The sequence below is a fragment of the Muntiacus reevesi genome, chromosome 2 (genome assembly GCF_963930625.1).
Source record: "Muntiacus reevesi chromosome 2, mMunRee1.1, whole genome shotgun sequence".
Taxonomy (NCBI): Eukaryota; Metazoa; Chordata; class Mammalia; order Artiodactyla; family Cervidae; genus Muntiacus; species Muntiacus reevesi.
The window spans coordinates 255,399,292-255,423,476 of NC_089250.1; the positions used below are offsets into that span (position 1 = coordinate 255,399,292).

Here is a 24,185-nt window from a genome sequence, read left to right on the forward strand (position 1 = left end):
CAGATATAACTAAAAGACAGTAAATGCATATATGTATCCAACTGTTATGGGCTTCCCTGGTGGCTCAGTGGTAAAGAATCCACCTGCAATGCAGGAGACAGGGGTGCAGTCCCTGGGTCTGCAAGATCCCCTGGAGAGAAGGAAATGGCAACCCATTCCAATATTCTCGCCTGGAAGATGACGTGGCTGGAGAAGCCTGGCAGGCTGCAATCCATGAGGCCACAAAGAATCAGACATGAGTTAGTGACTAAACAACAACAAATGTGTTACACCTAGAAGTTAGCTGCTTTAAAAAATGATTTCCTGGGCACCAATTAGTGTGACTGTTAGTAAATGGTTACCTTTAATGCAATAACATGTTTCCCAACATCTGAGATACACTTGCTTTTTCACGCTTTTCAATACACCTACACATGATGGTAACTTGTGTCGGGTTTGGAATGTCATTTGAAACTTTTCACACACATGTATTAAAAATACTATAGCGGGCTTTGGAAATTTAAATACTCATTTTTTTCCCATATAACTATCAGTTAGACATAAGACTATTAAGAGATTCATAGATTCTGTAAAGTTTGGGAATGTTATAAAACTAATAAGCAAAAAAACAATAGTAACAACAAAAAACCCTAATAAGCATTTTACTGAGAAAATGTCAACCAGGAAGATATTCTGATTTGTTCCCCTGTTTGAGTCTTTATATATAGGTTCTTTCATGATGATGTTTCATGGGTATGTGTGTGTGTGTGTTGGATATATTTATCTATAAACACTATTTTTCTTGCTTCTCAACCCAGGGATCGAACCCAGGTCTTCCACATTGCAGGCAGATTCTTTATCAACTGAGCCACCAGGGAAGCCCTTTCTTCTGAGCATTACCATTATAAATAGGTATAATATAATACCTTTGTCTCGCCTTTTTTCGTTCATAATAAGCAGTAATGAAGTAAGCTTTCTTCTCCCCCATCCAGCATCTAATTTCTTTTTTGTTGTTGTTGTGTCAGTTCATTTTATTATTATTTTTATTTTTTTCCCCCAGCATCTAATTTCAAATGGTATCCTAAAGCAGTTTCTCTGACACACTTCCCTTAGCTTGAATACTTTCCTATGCTTTCTCGTCCACTTTTGTTATATCATGTTGTCGGTGCTTAATAATTTACATACTGTTTTGCCATCCTTATCTCCTGTCGTTAAGTCTTAGTTCTTAAATATATTCACCTTATGCCCATGACTTTTTGGTTTCTAAAGCTCATTCTCTAGTGATGCCAAAGGAAGGAAGGTCTCATATAACAATGTATGCTTTGAGTTCTCTCATTGGTAACTTTATTTTTCAAGGTCAGTTTGAGTAGATATAAAATATTTGACTTACATTTTCCTTCCTTGAATATCTTAAATAAGTTGCCCACTGTCTTATGGCATAAAGTATAGCTGGTAAGAACTCCGATGCCTGTATATTTCCTTTTCTTTATAAGTGAATTGGGGTGGAAGAGGACAAGAAAGAGGATGTGATATATCCAAAGTGTTTAAAAAAAAAAAAACTCCATAGTTTTATCAGAATGTATTTATTGTTGCCCACTCTAGTTAGGATACCCCAGTTATACTGTATGCCTTTCAGTGTGTTGATTCAAGTCTCTGCCGCCTCTTAAGTTCCCCTCTCCTCCTTTCCTTCCAAATTCAGGAAATGTTTCTTAAATCACAGCTTTTAAGAATCCTATTACTTGCATTTTCTTCTTCAGCAACTCCAGTTACACATATGTTGATCTCTCTCATTTTCTTTCCTGTCTCCTTATTTTTTCTCAAATCCTTTTTATATCTGTTTGAGAGGTTTTGTGCAGATTACAAATCTGTGCTACCATCATGATTTTACATGCTTGATTTCCTGATTGAGGGGAACTGCCTGATCGCAGCAGGCCACTCTACACCTCTGCTGACTTTAGCCAGAAAGACTTTTAACCAGATTTCTGAAACAGAATTCCAAAGCTAAAGACACTATTTTTATTCTTGCTATATAGTTTCTGAAGCCCTCTTCTTGCCTAACTTTTTCTTAAATCTGTGCTTGTTATCATAAGAATATATGTGCTAAGTCGCTTCAGTCATGTCCAACTCTTTGTGACCCTATGGACTATAGCCCTCCAGGGTCCTCTGTCCATGGGATTCTCCAGGCAAGAATACTGGAGTGGGTTGCCATTTCCTTCTCCAAAGAATATATGCCATAGGTTTAAAAAAAAAACCCATAACATAAGCAAAACACAATACATTCTTCTTCCCTACCGGTATATGGACCCACAGCAGCCATGGAGGCAGGTGGGGAGGAGCCCAAGACAGATTGCAGAAGTGGACTGTAGGTGGCTGCATGCACAGGAACAGGTCTGGGTCTGAGTCAGAAGTTCCCATCAGTAGACAAAAAGTGTATGCTTGAGAGATCCTGGAACTGCCAGAACTGGAAATCTCCCTTTGCTTAGACAGGTCACAGGTATTGCTGATAACGTTAATAAATTAATAATGAGATGGCTGACTGGATCATAATTTATATGAGAGGAAGAGGAAACTCCACTCTTAAGTATGACATTCAGGAGAAAAGGTTGAAAATAGAAAGCAGGCTCCTAGAACTTAAAATAGTTACATCTAAATGAATAAATTAGTTACCTCTGTCTGGTTCACTTCAGGAAAACAAAGCCACTTGTGACATTTGGGGAACTAAACCTACCTTGATAGGTCTTTTCAGTTCTTTCCTTGTAAACCTCATCACAATTAGTCCAGTGATCGTCAAACCATAAAACAGCCATGCAGCAAAACTGAAGTAATTGACTAATGAGTTTATGTCACCAGGGATGATGTAAATGATCGCTATCATGCTCTAGAAGAAAGAAGAATGAATTCTTAGGTCATCAGTACATGAAAACATTACCCTTATGACTTCACAAAAGACAAAAGAAGCAGTGGATAAACACCTTAATGTGAAAGAAAACTTTTGTTTATCCCATTATATTTGGGGTCAAGTCAGACTGGTGAAATTATAGCTCTTTTCTTTGAGGCGTGATGGAAAGGACTTGGAAGATAGGTAGCTCTTTTAAACAGGAGAAAAACAAAATGTATATCACATCAGCTTCCTAATTATTAATTTTCCCAGCAGAGAGTTTTCACTGGGGGGTAGAACCCTGCACTAGAAAACCCAGGCTGTCTAGGTCTGGTATTGACTGCATTTACTGCACTATCCTGGACTTGTAATTCCTATAATTCTGGATCTGTTTTCTCATCTCCAGAGGGAGTAGGTTGACAGAGAACAGGGGCTCTCCTCAGGGTGGGAGGAAGATTCTGGCCCTTAAGCTAGGGTGTGGATGGTCCAGAGTTGCCCATAATAGATACATACAACCAAGGACTACCCCTAACTGAGAAATTCCAATCAGAAAATGTCAAAGGGCCTTTAGTTCACAAGGGTCCCATGACTTATGAATTATTGGACTACAATGAGAAGCTGTTGTCATTAGCCACCTCATAAAATGCCTTATTCTTCCCCATAAGCTAGTGTGGTTTTGTACAGTTTGTTACCAGGGACCCAAAGCACACAAATGTGCATGTAAGACATGTAGAGGGTACAAGCTTGGAAGATTCAAACAGTATTTTTCATAGATAAATTTAGAACAAGGAGCAGAAATTGGGTAAATTATTTTAATTATTTTGAACTTTTTTATGTAACTGAAGACTGGGGAACCTGGGTCATTTGAAAATCACTGAACTTAGTGATCAGGTTTATACTTTATCATCCAGACTGAGGGACCCTCTGCCTTAAGAATTCATGGGAGAATTCATACTTACATGAAAGATGATGGCAGGAGCTGGAGTGAGGTGCTTGACACTAATGTAAGACAGCACTTTTAGCATGTGGCCTTCCCGGCCTGCAACGAAAACAAGTCTGAAAGGGCAATAATAAGGAAGTCAGTCGATGAAAGAGTATAGGTTACAGTATGATCACAGAGCAAGTGTGTCCTAATCTCACTACTGAGGCCACAGAGAAAAGGACTGAGTTATGACCCTGGTATTTTCAGATAGGAGTCCAGTCTCTGGAATAAGTGAGTTTTGCACAAGTAAGCTGATTAAATGCATCTTAGAGGAATGCCTTTTCACACTGTTCATGGGGTTCTCAAGGCCAGAATACTGAAGTGATTTGCTGTTCCCTTCTCCAGAGATTTCTTCAAGAAAATTAGAGATACTAAGGGAACATTTCATGCAAAGATGGGCACAATAAAGGACAGAAATGGTATGGACCTAACAGAAGCAGAAGATACTAAGAAGAGGTGGCAAGAATACACAGAAGAACTATACAAAAAAGATGATAATGACCCAGATAACCATGATGATGTGATCACTCACCTAGAGCCAGACATCTTGGAATGTGAAGTCAAGTGGGCCTTAGGAAGCATCACTATGAACAAAGCTAGTGGAGGTGATGGAATTCCAGCTGAGCTATTTCAAATCCTAAAAGATGATGCTGTTAAAAGTGCTCCACTCAGTATGCCAGCAAATTTGGAAAACTCAGCAGTAGCCACAGGACTGGAAAAGGTCAGTTTTCATTCCAATCTCAAACAAAGGCAATGCTAAAGAATGTTCAAATTACATCAAATACCACACAATTGCACTCATCTCACACACTAGCAAAGTAATGCTCAAAATTCTCCAAACGAGGCTTCAACAGTATATGAACTGAGAACTTCCAGATGTTCAAGCTGGATTTAGAAAAGGCAGAGGAAGCAGATATCAAATTGCCAACATCCATTGGATCACAGGTAAAACAAGAGAGTTCCAGAAAATATCTACTTCTGCTTTATTGACTACGCCAAAGCCTTTGACTGTGTGAATCACAGCAAACTGTGGAAAATTCTTAATGAGATGGGAATACCAGACCATCTTACCTGCCTCCTGAGAAATCTGTGTGCAGGTCAAGAAGCAACAGTTAGAATTGGACATGGAACAATGGACTGGTTCCAAATTGGGAAAGGAGTACACCAAGGCTGTATATTGTCACCCTGTTTATTTTAACTTCTATACAGAGTACATCATGCAAAATGCAGGGCTGGATGAAGCACAAGCTGGAATCAAGATTGCTGGGAGAAATACCAATAACCTCAGATATACGACTTCCCTGGTGGCTCAGATGGTAAAGCATCTGCCTACAAACCAGGAGACCCGGGTTCGATCCCTGGGTAGAGATGATCCCCTGGAGAAGGAAATGGCAACCCACACCAGTACTCTTGCCTGGAAAATCCCATGGACGGAGGAGCCTGTTAGGCTACAGTCCATGGGGTTGCAAAGAGTCAGACAGGACTGAGCAACTTCACTTTCGCTTTTTTCAGATATGCTGATGACACCACCCTTACGGCAGAAAGTGAAGAGGAACTAAAGAGCCTCTTGATGAAAGTGAAAGAGGAAAGTGAAAAAGCTGGCTTAAAATTCAGCATTCAAAAAGTGAAGATTATGGCATCTGGTCCCATCACTTCATGGCAAATAGATGGGGAAATAATAGAAACAGTGACAGACTTTATTTTCTTGGGCTCCAGAGTCACTGCAGATGGTGACTGCAGCCATGAAATCAAAAGATGCTTGCTCCTTGGAAGAAAAGCTATGACCAACCTAGGCAGCATATTAAAAAGCAGAGACATTACTTTGCCAACAAAGGTTCATCTAGTCAAAACAATGGTTTATCCAGTAGTCCTGTATGGATTTGAGAGTTGGACCATAAAAAAGCTGAGCACCAAAGAATTGATGCTTTTGAACTGTGGTGTTGGAGAAGACTCTTGGGAGTCCCGTGGACTGCAAGGAGATCAAATCAGTCAACCCTAAAGGAAATCAGTCCTGAATATTCATTGGAAGGACTGATGCTGAAGCTCCAATACTCTGGCCACCTGATGCAAAGAACTGACTCATTGGATAAGACCCTGATGCTGGGAAAGGTTGAAGGCAGGAGGAGAAGGGGACGACAGAGGATGAGATGGTTGGATGGCATCACTGACTCAATGGACGTGAGTTTGAGCAAGCTCTAGAAGTTGGTGATGGACAGGGAAGCCTGGCTTGCTGCAGTCCATGGGGTTGCAAAGAGTTACACACAACTAAGTGACTGAACTGAACTGAGACTGAATATGAAGCATAGAGAAATAGAAAATATAGCCAGGAAATTAAGAAAGAAACACAGGAAGAAGCTTGAATATATTGAATGGGATAAGGAAATTCAAAGAAGAGCGGAAAGGGACTTCCCTGGTGGTCTGGTCCAATGGCTAAGACTCCATGCTCTCAATGCAGGGGACCTGGGTTTGATTCCTCGTCTGGGAATAGATCCCACATGCTGCAACTAAGAGTTTGCATGCTGCAATTAAAGATCCTGCATGCTGCTACTAAGAGTTAACATGCTGCAAGTGAGTTCACATGCAACAACTAAAGATGCTGCATGCTGCAACTAAGACCCAGTACAACCAAATAAATATTAAAAAAAACAACAAAGAAGAACAGAGAGCCTTTACACAATCAAAACATTCTGAGCCTTCAGACTGAACCCAGTTCAGGAAATAAAACATAGCCAGATATAAACATTATAGTGGAAGGGAAAAAATTTAAGCTACCGAATTTAAAAGATTAACTACAAAATTAGGACGGCCAGAACAACAGCCATCTCATGAGAAATAACACTTTGAAAGTGATGAGGGAAATTGATTAGATTTTCAGATTAGGATTCTGCATAGCTAAATCATCATTCAAGACTACTGGCAAAATAAATGTTTGGATAAACAATAGCTATGAGACATTTACTTTTCTTCAGTCCTTGTTGGAAACTATTAAAAAGTCTACTCCAACAAAAGAGGACATTGAACTAAGTTTATTGAAGAAGTAATGTTAAGGAGACAGCAGTTAAACACGTTTTGTATATAGGTAAGTATTGAATTTTTTATTTCTGTCATGATAGACTTTTTTGGAGGATTGGTTTACTTTACGAACACGGTGTAGCTGATATACTCGATGATGTGAAAGGAAAAGCCCTTGCAAGAAAGGGAAGAAAACTGAGATACTGATAGACTCCAGTAGGTATTCATGTTAAATTTTAAAGGGAATTACTAAAAGAATAGAAATATAACTTCTACATCAGTACAAGGAAAAAAAAGGAATAAAAACATTTGATGGTTAATAAATGAGGGTAAGATTTTTTAAGCCAAGAAAACACAAAGGAATATGCTAGGAATTAATCTATCTGTAGCAGTAATCATATCCGATGTAATCAAATTCCACCTGCTCAGCTAGAGACTGCCAGGTTGAGTTTGTTGAAAGAGACACAAGCCAGAACCCATACCACTGAGAGGTAGACAATAAAAGGGGTTAGACATGTTACTAAAAGTAGCAGTCTGAAAGACAGCTGATTCAGCAATATCAATATCAAATTAGAATTTATTTTTTTTTCTTTAGGTTATTTTTTTTTATTAGTTGGAGGATCAGATTAGAATTTAAGGCAAAAAGAGCATTCCTACTGAAAAAGGAAATAATCTACCAAAAAGATATAAAAAAACAGGAGCCCTTGCAAATAAACAGTAAAGGTAGAAACTTAACCACATACAAAGCTAGTAGGAAGGTTAAAAGAAGATAAAAAGTCATCTATATACCACAACAAGTAATTAAAAAATACACAAAACAATTAGATGCAGTAAAACATGTTGTCAAAAGCAGGACTCATATGTGGAGGACAATACAAAGGCGGGTTGTTAAATGCATTTGAAATTAGATCCGAAACTTAAATCAATCATGTTGTGTGTGTGTGTGTGTGTGTGTGTGTGTGTGTGTATACTTTGTTATATATAAACTTCACATAACTCAAACCAAAACTATAATAGATTCAAAAATAAAAAGGAATTCAAACATAACATGAAAGATTACCATCTAATCACAAGAGAGGGACAAAAAAGACCTATTAAAACAACCTCAAATAACAAAATGGTGATAAGAACATACATTTATCTAATTAACTGTAAGTGGACTAAATGCTCAAAAGACATAGAGTGGATATAAAATGGATGGATATATGAGTGGATATAAAAATAAGACCTGTATATATGCTGCCTGCAGGAGATTCACTTCAGATCTGAAGATACACATAGGTTGAAAGTGAGTGAATAGAAAAAGTTATTCCATGGAAATCAAACCAAAACCTGGGTAGCAATGCTTATATCAGGCAGAATAGAGTTTAAAGACTTACAAGAGATGGGCATTACGTGACAATCAAGGGATCAATCCAAGAAGATATAATGACGGTAAGTATAATATGTGCTCTCAAAATAGGAGCACCTAAATATATAAAACAAATACCAACATGTAAAGGAGAAAATAAAAGTAACACAATAATAGGAAGGGACTTTAACACCCCCACTTATATAAATGGACAGATCAGGCAGAAAATCAATAAGCAAATGCTGGTCTTATATGACTTATTACAGATGGACTTAGTATATATAGAACATTCCATCCCCAAATAGCACAATACACATTCTTTTCAAGTACACATAAAACACTCTTTAGGAGAAATCACATGCTAGGCCACAAAACAAGCCTTGATAAATTTATGAAAGCTGAAATCATAGCATCTTTTTTGGCCACAATGCTATGTGAGGAATCAACTACAAAAAGAAAAACTGTAAAAAGCACAAATATGTGGAAGCTAAATAATATGCTACTAAATAACCAATGGATCACTAAAGAAATCAAAGAGGAAATCAAAAAGTACCTGGAGACAAACAAAAATGAAAACACAATGATCCAAAATCTACTGGACATAGCAAAAGCAGTTCTAAGAGGGAAGTTTACAGTGATAAAATCCTACCTCAGGAAATAAGATTCTTTAATCATCAATAAGATGACTTAACCTTATACCTAAAAGAACAAGAAAAAGAACAAACAAAACCCAAAGTAAATAGAAGGAAATAAGTGATAAATATAGAAAATAGAAAAGATCAATGAAACTAAAAGCTGACTCTGAAAAATAAAATCGAGAAACATCAAGAAAAAAAGAGGGCCCAAATCAATACCATCAGAACTGAAAAGGGGAAAGTTACAAGCAAAACCATAGATATACAAAGGGACACAAGCGATTGCTGTGAACAATGATATGCCAATAAAATGGACAACCAATTAGAAATCAACAAATTCCTAGAAATGTAATTTCTCAAAACTGAATCAGGAAGAAACAGAAAATATGAATAGACCAATTCCCAGTAGTGAAATTGAGTCAGCAATTTGAAAACTCCCAAAAGAGAAAAGTCTGGGTCCAGATGGCTTCACAAGTGAATTCTACCAAATATGTAGAGAAAAGATAACACCTATTGTTCTCAAACAATTCCAAAAAATGCAGAGGAAATGCTTCTGAACTCATTCTGTGAGACCAGCATTACCTTTATACCAAAACCAGACAAAGATACCACACACAAAAGAAAATTACAGGCCAATATAACTGTTAAAATAGATGCAAAATACACAATGGAATATTACTCAGCCATTAAAAAGAAGTCATTTGAATCAGTTCTAATGAGATGGATGAAACTGGAGCCCATGATACAGAGTGAAGTAAGCCAGAAAGATAAACACCAATACAGCATACTAACACATATATATGGAATGTAAAAAGATGGTAACGATAACCCTATATGCAAAACAGAAAAAGAGACACAGATGTACAGAACAGACTTTTGGACACTGTGGGAGAAGGCGAGGGTGGGATGTTTTGAGAGAACAGCATTGAAACAAGTATACTATCAAGGGTGAATCAGATCACCAGCCCAGGTTGGATGCATGAGACAAGTGCTCAGGGCTGGTGCACTGGGGAGACCCAGAGGAATGGGATGGAGAGGGAGGTGGGAGGGAGGATCGGGATGGGGAACACATGTAAATCCATGGTTGATTCATGTCCATGTATGGCAAAAACCACTACAATATTGTAAAGTAATTAGCTTTCAACTAATAAAAATAACTGAAAAAAAAAAATAGTTTCAAATGACCAAAGGGGAAAAAACTATTTTATAATATCGTGGAAATTAATAAATACATAATTAAAGTTAAAAAAAATAGATGCAAAAATCCTGAAAATATAAACAAACTGAATTCAGCAAATGTTTAAAAATATCATACACCATGATTGAGTGGTGAGATTTTTCCCAGGGATGCAAGGATGGTTCAGTATCTGTAGGTCAATCAGCGGAATACATCACATTAACAAATTGAAGAATAAAAATCATATGATTATCTCAAGAGATGCAGAAAAGCTTTTGACAAAATTCGGTATTCACTTATGACAAAAACTCTCCAGTGGGTATAGAGGAAACATAACATACTAAAGGCCATATATGATAAGCCCACAGCTAATGTTATACTCAATGATGAAAAGCTGAAAACATTTTGTCTAAGATCAGGAACAAGACAAGGATGCCCAATCTTGGCTTTTATTCAACATGGTATTGGAAGTCTGAGTGACACACTCAAACCGAAAAAAACAGAAAGAAAAAAAAAAAAATACAAGGAATCCAAACTGGAAAGGAAGAAGTAAAACTGTCAGTCTTTGCAGACAACATAATCCTATACAGAGAAAATCCTAAGTACACTAAAAAAAAAAAAAAAACAACCTACTAGAGCTCATCAATGAATTTGGCAAAGTTACAGGGTACAAAATTAATATACAGAAACCTGTTGCATTTCCAAATAGTAATAACTGTCAGAGAATTTAAGGAAATGGCAACCCACTCCAGTATTCTTACTTGGAGAATCCATGGACAGGGAAGCCTAATGGGTTGCAGTCCATAGGGTCACACACAGTCAGACATGACTAAGGTGGTTTAGCATGCATGCACAAAATTAATATACAGAAATGTGTTGCATTTCTATACACTGACAACTGTCAGAGAAGTTAAGGAAACAGCAGCATTTACAATTATGTAAAGAATAACATACCTAGGGGTAAACTTACCTAAAGAAGTATTAACAGAAGACCCACACTCAGAAAACTATAGCACATAGATGAAAGAAATTGAATGTAACATTAACAGATGGAAAGATATACCATTGTTAAAATGATCATACTACCCAAGGCAATGTACAGATTCAGTGCAATCCCTATCAAAATGCCAAAGGCATTTTTCACAGAACTAAAACAAATAATTTTAAATTTTGTATGGAAACAAAAAAGGCACCAAATAACCAAAACAATCTTTAGAAAGAAGAAAAGAGCTGGAAATATCACACTCCCTGACTTTAGACTACAAAGCTACAGTTATCAAAACAGTAAGGTACTGACAGAAAAACAGACACAAACACACAGATCAATGGAACAGAACAGAGAGCCCAGAAACAAATCCACATATTTATGGTCAACTAATCTACAACAAAGGAGGCAAAAATAATACAATGGTGAAAAGACAGTCTCCTTAACTAGTGGTGCTGGGAAAACTGGAAGCTACATGCAAAAGAATGAAATTAGAACATTTGGTCATACCATATTCAAAAATAGACTCAAAATGGATTAAAGACCTACATATAAGACCCAAACCCACAAAACTAGAAGAAAATATAGGCAGGATACTCTTTGACATGAATTGTAGCAATATTTTTGGGGGTTTGTCCCCTAAAGAAAAGGAAATAAAAGTAAATGAATGGGAACTAACTAACTTTAATAGCTTTTGCACAGCAACGGAATCCACTGACAAAAAGACAACCCACTGAATGGGAGAAAATATTTGCAAATGATATTGCCAATAAGGGGTTAATATCCCAAATATATATAACTTATACAATTCAATATCATAAAAACAATCCAATTAAAAACGGGCAGAAGAACTGAATATTTTTATGAAAAATACACAAAGATGGCCAACAGACACATAAAATGATGCTCAATATCACTAGTCATCAGAGAATTGCAAATCAAATCAAAACCACAATGAGATATCACCTCATATCTGTCAGAATGGCTATCATCAAAAAGACCATAAATAACAAATGTTGGCAGGGATGTGGAGAAAAGGGAACCCTTGTAAACTGTTGGTGGAAAGGCAAATTGGTGCAACCACTGTGGAAAACAATATGAAGTTTCCTCAAAAAACTAAAAATAGAAATACTATATGTGCATCTGTTAGTTGCTCAGTCATGTCCAACTCCTTGTGACCCCATAGACTATAGCCCACTAGGCTCCTCTGTCTGTGGAATTCTCCAGGCAAGAATACTAGAGTGGGTAGCCATTCCCTTCTCCAAGGGATCTTTCTGATCCCGGGATTGAACTTGGGTCTCCTGCACTGCAGGCAGATTCTTTACCACTGAGCCACTAGGGAAGCTATGAAAATAAAAGATGCTTGCTCCTTGGAAGGAAAGCTATGACAAACCTAGACAGCATATTAAAAAGCAGACATCACTTTGCTGACAAAGGTCCATATAGTCAGAGCTACAGTTTTTCCAGTGTCGTGTACATGTTGGCCCACAAAGAAGGCTGAGCACTGAAGAACTGATGTTTTTGAACTGTGTTGGAGAAAACTCTTGCGAGTTCACTGGACTGCAAAGGGATCAAACCAGTCAATCCTAAAGGAAATCATTGGAAGGACTGAAGCTGAAGCTCCAATACTTTGGCCACCTGATGTGAAGAGATGACTCATTCAAAAGGACCCTGATGCCAGGAAAGATTGAAGGCAAAAGGAGAAGGGGGTGGCAGAGGATGAGATGGTTGGATGGCATCATCGACTCAGTGGGCATAAATTTGAGTAAATTCCAGGAGATAGTGAAGGACAGGAGAGCCTGACGTGCTGCAGTCCATGGGATTGCAAAGAGTCGGACACAACTTAGTGACTGAACAACAAACAGAGTTGTACCTGAAACAGACTGATCAGAAACTGAAATTTTTTTGCATTTAAAAAAATACCATTTATAATAGCATGAAGAAATATGAAATATTTCAGGGTAAATCTGACAAAATATGTGTAAGAATTATATACTGAAAACTGCCACTCCAAAAAAAAAGAAGACCTAAATAAATGGGAATATAAATCCATGCCCATAAATTAGAAGAATCAGTACTTTGAAGCTGGCAGTCCTCTCCAAATTGAACTATAGATTCAGTAAAGCTCTAATCAAAGTCTCTAAGGCTTTTTTGTAGAAATTGGTAGGGTAATTCTAAAATTCGGATAGAAGTGCATAGAATCTAGAACAACCAAGACACTTTTGAAGAAGTCTTAAAGGACTAGCACTAAGGAAAGATTTTGTGGTATAGATTTCATTTTTTAAAGTGTATATAACCTCTGGCAATTTCACTCTCAGGACTATACCGCCCAGAATGTTGGAGAGATGAACAAAGACATGCTCAGAATGTTCCCTGCCAATGTCTGTGAAAACCTCCCCAACCCAGCCCATGAGTGGAGGTGATGTGAAATTATGCTACATTGGTCAAGAGGATTCCAACATAGCTAACTGTCTCTAGACGAGGTAGGGGCCAGAGGTCCAGCAGGGGCTGGCCAAGTGCCTGGTTATGTAAATAAAGCTTTCCGGGACCATAGCCACAGCTGTTGGCTTTCCTACTGCAAAGACAGAGCAGGATGGGTTTACATGGCCTGCAAGCCTAAACTCTTCACTATCTACCCTTTAGTTTACCAATTCCTGATCTAGACTGTGTATGTGTTAACATGAAAAGATGTTCAAGAAAGCTCATTCCGTGCAAAGTCCCGTAAGTAAACCTCGCTCAGCCGGGTCGCCAAGCCCTGCCTTGCGCTGGGGCGGGTGGCCGCCCCGTCCCCACTCGCTCTGGACCCCTGGGACCAGCGCCACGTGCCCGCCCGCCCCACGTGCCCCCTCGCGCCCCATCCCACAGTGATGGTTTGCTTTCCGCTCCATCACCGGGGGCTCAGGCCCGGCCCCGGCGCCGCCCCGCGTGCCTGCGCGCTCCCCACCCCAGGGGAGGTGCCGGGCCCTACCTGCCCGCAGTGAAGCACGACCCGTTAGCAGCGCCGATGGTTGAAAACGCCACGAAGAGCGGAACGATCCACGAGGCGGGGTAGAGGACACGGTCACCAAACGTCTGAGGGAGAAGTGGGTGCGTCTTGAGACCGTGCGCCCCCAAGAGCCACCGGCCCTCCCAGCGGCCCCACGGAGCTGGGTTCCAGGACGCCTCCCCGAGGAACGGCGGGGCACCAGTCTGGAGAAAAAGACCGCCGCCCGCCCCGCACCCCACCTCTGCGGATGGGGATGGAGAGCTCTTCTCCCCTGCTGCCTGGCATGATTCTCAGTGTTTCCACAGCCTCCGACGCCCTCGCTCTGCCTTCCTCGGAATGACCTGGTCTCCCTCCCGCCTGAGCCGCCTGGTCTCAGGGTCAGGGGGCCGGTCACCAAGCCTGCCTCTCTCCGCTCCCTGCCATGTCACCTCGCTGCCGGTTTTCAGCTTCATTTCCCGTCCTGCCCCAACTCCGCAGGTCTGCTCCGGCACTTGGACCCCACCCACCTTTCCCCCGTCCGTCATCCCCATCCCCCTGTCCCTGCTTCCCTCCTCACCTAGATGAATTCCACCATCCATTATCATCACCCCCTCCCTCAGTGACTCCCCTGATCTTGCTCTCCCCCACACTTGCCTGTCAAAGTCCTAACCCTGATGAAGTGGAGCCCTGCGCCCTGTGTTGACAGGCAGGTAGGGCGTCCTGGGAAGGCAGGACCTCCCAGCTGCTGGCCACCTGCAACGTAGGCCGGGTCTCTGGGGCTGCCCTAACCCATCTCCCCGTGTCTGGCCTCCTCGACGATTATTCCACCCCGGCTACACACACAGGGTCCTTCAGCTCCCTTGCCTGTCCGCTCCCGCAGAGACCCGGGCACTCACCACGGCCACAGCCTGGGAGTGCAGGAGCTCCGTGGCGGTCATCACAGTGAAGTAGGACACGTTCATGAGGATGTAGCAGCCTGTCACCAGTGAGATCCCGATGACGATGGCCAGGGGCAGGTTTCTGGGAGGGGCGGGGACCCAGAGACCCAGTCAGACCAGAGCATCCACGACAGACTCAGAAGATTGTGGTGTTAGTCTAGTCCTTTCTTCCACCTGCCCGGCTGGCCCTCTAACCTGCTCCCTGGGGAACTGCCCTGCCCGAGGCTTCCTTATGCTCACCAAGAAGCAGGGGGCTAGAGGGACAGCAGAGCCCCAGTGGGGACATTGACATTTTCTAATGAGAAAGAACTCTCCCTCTCCTGAGACTCCAGGGCAGTAAAACTGAATTTGGTCATAATGCAAAATAAGCTAGAGTTCTTCCTTCCTCTTAGCAACCATTCTACTACCTCAAACAAAACCAAGGTCTGACAAATGTCAATGAGCTGATAGGAAACCATCCACTGTCTAAGTGGGTGGTGGGTGATTAGGGGAAGCAGTTCCACCTTATGTTTGAGGGAGAGAAGCATGCTGACCTGTCCACTGTCTCCTCCTCTGACTCAGCTTTCTTACCTGGAAGGGTTTCTAAGTTCTTCTGTGATGTAGTTGAGCTGATTCCTACCGGGAAAAAAGTAACATGAGTAACATAACTTTGACCTTTTTTTGCTAAGATTATGAAACACAAAATAATAAGTGTATGCCTCGTTTAAACTGTTGAAGTGCTGCACTCAATATGTCAGCAAATTGGGAAAACTCAGCAGTGGCCACTGGAATGGAAAAAGTCAGTTTTCGTTCCAATCCCAAAGAAGGGCATTGTCAAAGAATGTTCAAACTACCATACTAGCAACTGTATTAGTTTGAGCTAGTAATTGCCAACAATTGCTAGCAGTTGCCAGAGATCAAATTGCCAACATTTGCTGGAACATAAGAGAAAGCAAGGAAATTCCAGAAAAAAACATCTATTTCTGCTTCATTGACTATGCTAAAGCTTTTGACTCTATGGATCACAAAAAAAAAGTGTGGAAAATTCTTAAAGAAACAGAAGTACCAGACCACCTTACCTGTCTCCTAAGAAACCTATATGTTGGTCAAGAAGCAACAATTAGAACCAGACATGGAACAACAGACTGGTTCAAAATTGGGAAGGGAGTACATCAAGACTGTATAGTTGTTGTTCAGTCACTAAGTTATGTCTGATTCTTTGCAATTCCATGAATTGCAGCACATCAGGCTTCCCTGTTCTTCACTATCTCCTAGAGTCTACTCAAACTCAAGTCCATTGTGTCAGTGATTACATCCAACCATCTCATCCTCTGTTGCCCCTTTCTCCTCTTGCCCTCAATCTTTCCTAGCATCAGGGTCTTTTCCAGTGAGTCCACTCTTCACTGTAGGTAGCCAGAGTATTGAAGCTTCAGCATCAGTATCCATCCTTTCAATGAATATTCAGGGTTGATTTCCTTTAGGATGGACTGGTTTAATCTCCTTTGGTATATTGTCACCCTGCTTATTTAACTTATATGCAGAGCACATCATGCAAAATGCTGGGCTGGGTGAATCATAAACTGGAATCAAGATTGCCAGGAGAAATATCAGTAACCTCAGATATGCAAATGATACCACTCTAATGGCAGAAGGTGAAGAGGAACTAAAGAGCCTCTTGATGAGGGTGAAAGAGGAAAGTGAAAAAACTGACTTGAAACTCAACATTCAAAAAACTAAGATCTTGGTATCTGGTCCATCACTTCATGGCAAATAGAAGGCGAAAAAGTGGAAACAGTGTAGATTTTATTTTCTTGGACTCCAAAATCATTGCGAATGGTGACTGCAGCCATGAAATTCAAAGATGCTTGCTCCTTGAAAGGAAAGCTATGACAAGCCTAGACAGCATATTAAAAAGCAGAGATATCGCTTTGCCGACAAAGGTCTGTATAGTCAAAGCAGACTATTGGTCTTTCCAGTAGTCATGTGTGGATATGAGAGTTGGACCATAAAGAAGATTGAGTGCTGAAGAATTGATATTTTCAAGCTGTGGTACTGGAGAAAACTTTTGACTGTCCCTTGGACAGCAAGGAAACCAACCCTGAATATTCATTGGAAGTACTGATGCTGAAGCTGAAGCTCCGATACTTTGGGCACCTGATGGAAAGAGCCGACTCATTGGAAAAGACCCTGATGCTGGGAAAGATTGAAGGCAAAAGGAGAAGAGGGTGGCAGAGGATACGATGGTAAGGTAACATCACTAACTCAATGAACATGAATTTAAGCAAACTCTGGGATATAGTGAAGGACAGAGGCGCCTGGGGTGCTACAGTCCATGAGGTCACGAAGAGTCAGACATGACTTAGCAATTGTACAACAGCAACATCATAGAGAAAATTCCCCTGTAGGAATTTTTTTCCCCCTGTAGGGCTTTCTCTTTTAAAGAAAGCCCTGGTGGTGGTGGGGTTACTAAGATCTGCACATTCTTTAGTTGGTAAGTCTGTACTCCATGGGAATTTTGTAACTTTTCAACAATTATTGGGAGTAATGAGTCCCCAGCATGCTTTGTAAAAAAATGCAAGATTCATTGTCTGAAAAGCAAATGAAGCCTGCAGATTCTCTGCACAAGGGAAAGGCCAGTGTCCTGGATGGCCACATGTATTTGCAAAGTGGAAAGAAAAGTGCTACCGAACAGTCTTGCCTTGTCCCATGCCTGGCAGCCCTCATTGCTTCCAGTCCAGCTGAGCCTGTGTTTGTCTGGTGAAGTTTCTGGCATGAGGCCCCAACCAGTGGGGGCTCATGGGCCACTGTGTCAAGGTCTGGTGCCAGGTAAGTGGCTGGGAAAGGGGCAGGTGCCTCTGGGGTTCAAGGAGAACAGAAGGGTGAAGGGTAGGGTACTTAACAAAAGGGAGACGTGAAGGTATATGTTAGAGTCCCATCAAACCCCCAAAAGGAGAAGTCATTGCTTTCCACGTGGTTTCAGGAAGATAGCCTAAAGAAAGCCACAGGCAGACGTGTGCTGTCTTAGACTGAGTGCCTTACCATCCATCATACGCCCAGAGTCCATTATATAATGCCAGACTGATGGAGCCCATAGACAATGATGCGCCTTCAAAAGAGTTTTCAAAATTCTTCGTATTTCCTGTAATCAAGCCAGACAGTTATCAGCTGACTAGACTGGAACTGTGTGAAGGAAGCGGAGGACTAGTGACCTCAGGTTATTAAACAAACTCTGAACAACTGGGAAACTATTTCTGTTGAATTCCTGCGTGAAATGTATGCTTAGCAGCAAGACCTCCAGGTGGTCTGTGGCGTGTGGCCCCACCCTCCCCTCCAGCCGAAGGTCACCTTGGGCCAGGAGGACAAGTCCACTGATGATGATAATGACCACGATCACCATCTTGGTCGCCGTGAACACGTTCTGGACATAGCTCCCCAGCCGCACACTCAGCGCGTTCACCGTGGAGATGAGCACTGGGAAGTCAGAGGTGGGCACTGTTCTGTGTCTATGGGCTCAACATCTCCCTCCTTTCTTAAGGCCCTGGAAGGAGTCTCCTTTCCATTCCCAGGCCCTGTTCCCCCCCAGCCTCCCCTCTCCACTGCCATATCCATGCACATTTGAAATCCAGCCAGGGCTGTCCAACCCCCGGCCCCCCACCTCTAAGAGCAATAGAGAAGCAGCCAGACTCCAGCCAAGCGCTGTCCTGTGGGGCTCTGATGGCCCCGGAGAGCGGAGACCGGACGGCAAGGCCATCAGGCTTGGGCCCAAGGCCAGACCTGGCCCTGCTCCCTACCGGCGCCTCCAGGCCCACCCGGCCTCTTTCTGGGTGTGCAGGAGCCCAGTTTCTCCACCCCCAGCGGTACCAGGTCTCTGCCCCCTGCCTGGTGTTCCTCACAGGTACTCACAGATAACAGCGGCAGCCAGGAATTTAACGACAACTTGGGGAGGGTTGCAGCCCGGGTAGAAGGGCGCACAAACGTACTCGGAGAAGCTGAGACAGATGATGGCAAAGGATGAGGGCTTTATGACGAACAGGCTGCTCCAGGAAAAGAGGTAGGCCGGGATGGGGCCAAAGGCCTCCATCAGGTAGGGGTACTCGCCCCCTGACTTGGTGATCATCGTGCCAAGCTCCGCGAAGCACAGGGCGCCTGGAATACAGAGAGAAAGGGGGCCCCGGGCCCCTCGTGAGGTCTTGCCCTGGTCAAGGGGTGTGGTCTTCCCACTGGGGGATGTGCTCCCAGGGCCCGCCACCGTGCCCCTCATCCTGAGCTCTGGCCGTTGGACATTCCGTAAACCCCAGTTTACACACATCTGCACACAAGCATTGAGGGGGATCTGGGCAGTGACACGACCCCGCACAGACAGAGCTCCAACATCCTGCCCCACATGCAACGGGGTGGGGGGTCATCGCCAGGGTGGGCGTCTTTGTTACCCAGTGCCGCAAGAACCCCACACATGGTCCATATGATGAGACAGGGTCCCACGGCTTCCATGTTGCTGAGCACAGACTTGGGGGAGATGAAGATCCCAGAGCCGATGATGGTGCCCACGATGAAGCAGGTGCCGCTGAACAGGCCCAGCTGGTTGTAGAGCAGGGGAGAGAAGAGTTAGTGCTGCCGCAGGGTGCAGCTCAGAAGGCCGGACGCAGCCCTCTTCCTCCCATCCTCCTCCCCTCCCACGCTGGGTACAGCCAGGCAGCCCAGAGTCCCAGGCACCTTCACCCTGTACTGTTAGGAGAGCACCAGGGTGCTGCTCCCGGGGATTTGCGTGTGTGGCTGTGTGTGCACACATGCTCAGTCATGCCCAACACCTTGCGACCCCACCAGGCTCCTCTTTCCATGGGATTCTCCAGGCAAGAATACTGGAGTGGGCTGTCATTTCCCCCTCTCGGGGTTCTTCCTCACCCAGGGATCCAACCCAAGTCTCTTTCGTCTCCTGCACCGGCAGGCAGATTCCTTATCACTGTGCCACCTGGAAAGCCCCGCGCTTGTGTGGATTAAGTCCGTTAACCCTCACAGCAACAATGAGTCAGTTATGCCATTATCATACCCATTTACAGAGGAGAAAACAGAGGAACAGAAAGATCCAGCTACTGCCCAGGGTTCACAGCCCATGCAGTTCACAGGCCCGGCTGAGGTTCCAAGCACCAGCTCTCACTGCTCTTGACAATGAGGCCAAGGTGGCAAAGACTGACTTGACAGTCACTCACCAACAAAGGCCCTTAGGACCTACCTCTGAGCTGGGCCGAGTGGCATGGAGGGTCTCTCCCAAACTAAGAGTGAAGTCAGGGTTTGGGGCTCCTGGCCAGGGGCGTGGGGGTGAGGGGTGAGTGATGAGGCCTCCGGGGACAGAAGCACTCAGGGGTTGTGAACTTCCTCTGATGCCCTCTTGTAGAATATGACCTTCCTACCAATGAGACCAGGCTCAGACACACCCCGTATGATTCCATTCCCATGAAATTCCACAAGAGGCAGAACTAATCTGCAGAGATAGAACATGGAGGGGTGGGGGGGTTTCCACCTGGAAAGGGGCAAGAGGGAAGTTTCTGGGGTGACCACTCTGTCAAACTCATCAAACTAAACACTGAAGGTCTGTGCGTTTCACTCTGTGTAAATCCTACATGAATCAAGAAAAAATTTCTAAGGAAGAAAATGGTCTGTTTCATGTTCCTGCTTATAACATCAGCCCCCCGAAGCTACCAGCCTGATTTCTGGAGCTTGAGTTGAACGTACATATGCCTGTCTCTCTGGGCACACGCTGCACTCAGGATTCCAACTCAGAGAACGTGGAGGAGCCCAGCTGTGACTAGCCCCCAAGGGACACACAATTGGAGGAATGGGGGCCCAGAGGAGTGTCAGCTTCTGTTTCCCATAGCCATCTCAGATTTCCTCCTCTGATGGCCCAGGTTGACTCACCAATGCCTTGGACCGTCTACTGAGCTCTGCATTCACCCTGAAGCTGCCTACCTAAGTTTAGGACATGCAGAGGGTTTGCTCACAGCCAAAAGGAGAGTATTGCTGCTCATCAGCCAATTCCTGGGGCCCCGAGATCCCAGGGTGACACATAGTCAAGCCACATGATTCCCCCTGTCAAGCCCCTGGTCCCTCCTTCCTCTCCTCTGCAGCCAGACTTGGGAGCTCCAGAGGCTCTGCCCAGAGCCCAGCCCACTCGTCCTGCCCTTGACTCCATCCTGACCTCACTCTGGGGGCCCTTGCTCCTCATCCTCTGAGCCCGAAGCTTGTCCATTCACTCCCCCACACCCCCAAAACTCTCCCTCCTCACAGGTCCAGTGACACCCCCATCTGACTCCTCTCAAGGCTGCAGGCAACTCCAAGTTGAGCCCTTGTGTGTGCTAAGTTGCTTCAGTTCTGTCCAACTCTTTGTGGCCCCATGGACTGCAGCCCTCCAGGCTCCTCTGTCCATGGGGATTCTCCAGGCAAGAATACTGGAGTGGGTTGCCATTCCCTCCTCCAGAGGATCTTCCCAACCCAGGGATCAAACCCACGACTGTTACGTCTCCTGCATTGGCAGGTGAGTTCTTTACCACTAGCGCCACTTGGGAAGCCCTGGTTCAGGCCTTACTACATTCCAACTCAGAGGGATCGTCTATGTCACTCCCATGTCAGACTCGCCACCCCAGCTACTGGCTAAGAAGAAATGGGATTTCCCTACTGCCGGAGGAATTCAAACTTAAGAGGACACATGTGGTGAAGGGATGTGTATGAGGTGAAGAGGACACATGTAGCAGGGATCCGACATCCGAAGTTGTCTCTGACTATCCAGGAAAAGACTGTTGGCCTGAGCAAACAGCAGCCTTCTAGGTGCTTACCCGGCACAAACAAGCACACGCCTATTAACCTCACAAGAATATGCTGAGTTCACTGGCAAGAAGGAAGGGGGTGTGAGTGCGAGAAGTTGTTTAATCAGAAGTGCTGTGTGTGTGTGGTTGAGGGGGAGGATGACTTGGTTGCGTACACCCACCTTGATTGGACCTGGGAAGGGCCTGTCCCCACGGATGGCCTTACCTCCTTTTGGAGACTCATGGTCTTGGGTTCGCTGCTCTGGATCGACTTCTCATCCCCCTTCCTTTTTCTCAGGCCCGTCTCTTCCATTTTCCCCTCCTGCCAGTTCTAGGAGGCTGCAAGGAGGCCACGGGCGTTCACTCAGCAAATGCTCTAGCGGACAAGATGCAAATAGAGTCAGCTGTGGGCTGTGAGCACTGATTTCACGAGCAGATAATTATCTACAGTTTTACAGTTGAGAAAGTGCAGCTGTTGACTTTGTAGGCATCATTTGCTCGGGTCCAACAACATCCTGACTGTCCTTCAGACCCTGGGGCAACTGGGGTTCCAGGCTCTTTTCCAAACTCCTCCAGCGCCCCCACGCTCCCTCTCCCATCCTCTGGGTCCTATATCTCAGCAGTGACATGCCTAAAAGTCATTCTGCAGCCCAAACTCATTTTTCAAAACCTTTTAGTAGAGAGGGAGGTGGGAGGGGGGAATCAGGATGGGGAATACATGTAAATCCATGGCTGATTCATGTCAATGTGTGACAAAACCCACTACAATATTGTAAAGTAATTAGCCTCCAACTAATAAAAATAAATGGGAAAAAAAAAGAAATATTTTAAAACATTCTAGAATCTACTTAATGGAGTCAAGTCTGAGGAAAGAAAGCTTTTTTCAAAATTAGTTTCAAAGTTTAAGGCCCCTCGCACATAATAGATCTACAGTATAGATATTTTTTCATTGAGTGATGCAAAGAGCATTGATGAGAAAATAAAACAGTACAAGGCTGAACTAGTTGATGGTCATTTCCTGTTCCGTTTCTCCAGATAAAGGCCCCCTCGGGTCCCCGGCCAGGGTCTCAGCCAGCCTTCCCATCCCCGATGGCCTTACCTTCACCTTGACCTCGAGGAGCCCAGGGATCTCCCCTGGGTGTCTGACCACCTTCCTCCACACAGCTGTGTCCTAGGAATGGCCATGTCTCATGCCCAGGAGAGGAGTAAGCCAGAAGGTACAGAGGTCAACAAAGGTAATTATTAAACACCTTTTCTTTTTATTCTATGAAGCTTGGGAAGACCATGCAAAAAAGGGGAGGGTTGGGCAAGCCAGTTTCTCTCCAAAATGTTTTTGTTTTGTTCATTTCTGTCCAGACCCATTTGTTTTAAAATTAACCAGAATGCTCCAAATCAACTGCATCTTGTAAGGAGAAATCTCTTTCTGAAAGATGAACCAGAGGAGGTAAATTTTGGAGCCCACTCTTCTGTTATATTAATAGGCTGTGTTTACAACTCCAGGCAGGCAGCACAAACAAACAGCAAACCTGCATGTGGACTTCTTTCGAGGCTGGGAGGGGGTGGGGGGCGGGGGGGGGGGGAGGACGGGAAGAAATTTCCCTCCCTACTGAGGGATTTCCTACAGCATCCTTGGTCCGCCATCCCTCTGGTTCTGACCAAGACCTCGGGGTAGTGGACGAGTCCTTCCCATTCACCTTGGCCAGTGGCTGGATTTCGGCGCCCTCTGGATCCACAAGTTTGTCCAGTAGGGACACAGCGAGGCCTCTGCTCTGCCCACACCTGCAGCCCTGGCCACACGCCTCTGTGATTTGTTACTGCTGCTGCTCAAGTGGCCCAGGCCTGTGCTCATAGGACTTTTTTAAATTAATTTTTTAAATCAAAGTGTAGTTGATTTACAATGTAGTGATTTACAGTGTTTACAGCAAAGTGAGTCAGTTATACATAATACATCTAGCCGCTTTTTTTTTTTTTTTAACTTTTTATGTTGTGTTGGAGTATAGCCGGTTAGGGACTTCCCAAGGAGACCCAATTAGTCCATCCTAAAGGAGATCAGTCCTGGGTGTTCATTGGAAGGACTGATGCTGAAGCTGAAACTCCAATAGTTTGGCCACCTGATGCAAAGAACTGACTCATTTGAAAAGACCTTGATGCTGGGAAAGATTGAAGGTGGGAGGAGAAGGGGGTGGCAGAGGATAAGATGGTAGGATGGCATCACCGACTCAATGGACATGAGTTTGTGTAAACTCCAGGAGTTGGTGATGGACAGGGAGGCCTGGCGTGCTGCAGTGCATGGGGTTGCAGAGTCAGACACGACTAAGCGACTGAACTGAACTGAACTGATGGCTCAATGGTAAAGAATCTACCTGCTAAGGCAGGAGATGCAAGTTCAATCCCTGAGTCTGGAAGATCCCCTGGAGGAGGAAATGGAAACCCACTTGAGTACCCTTGCCTGAGAAATCCCACGGACAGAGGAGCCTGGCGAGCTATAGTCCATGAAGTTGCAGAAG

General features: G+C 43.8%; 1 protein-coding gene across 2 annotated transcripts in view; it reads right to left on the minus strand.

Annotated features, from left to right (window-relative positions):
- SLC7A9 (solute carrier family 7 member 9) overlaps positions 1-22,871 on the minus strand; it is a 29,774-nt gene extending 6,903 nt beyond the window's left edge. For both annotated transcript variants that reach the window (XM_065925746.1, XM_065925748.1), the window contains exons 1-11: positions 22,778-22,871; positions 21,905-22,054; positions 19,312-19,459; positions 18,785-19,027; positions 18,227-18,352; positions 17,921-18,020; positions 15,473-15,517; positions 14,861-14,984; positions 13,968-14,071; positions 3,817-3,913; positions 2,708-2,857 (exon numbers count right to left, since the gene is read on the minus strand). In XM_065925746.1, coding sequence (XP_065781818.1) covers positions 2,708-2,857; positions 3,817-3,913; positions 13,968-14,071; positions 14,861-14,984; positions 15,473-15,517; positions 17,921-18,020; positions 18,227-18,352; positions 18,785-19,027; positions 19,312-19,459; positions 21,905-21,991 — 1,224 coding nt within the window. In that variant the 5' untranslated portion in view covers positions 21,992-22,054; positions 22,778-22,871. The remainder of the gene's footprint in view (positions 1-2,707; positions 2,858-3,816; positions 3,914-13,967; positions 14,072-14,860; positions 14,985-15,472; positions 15,518-17,920; positions 18,021-18,226; positions 18,353-18,784; positions 19,028-19,311; positions 19,460-21,904; positions 22,055-22,777) is intronic.
- Positions 22,872-24,185: the final 1,314 nt, after the last annotated feature.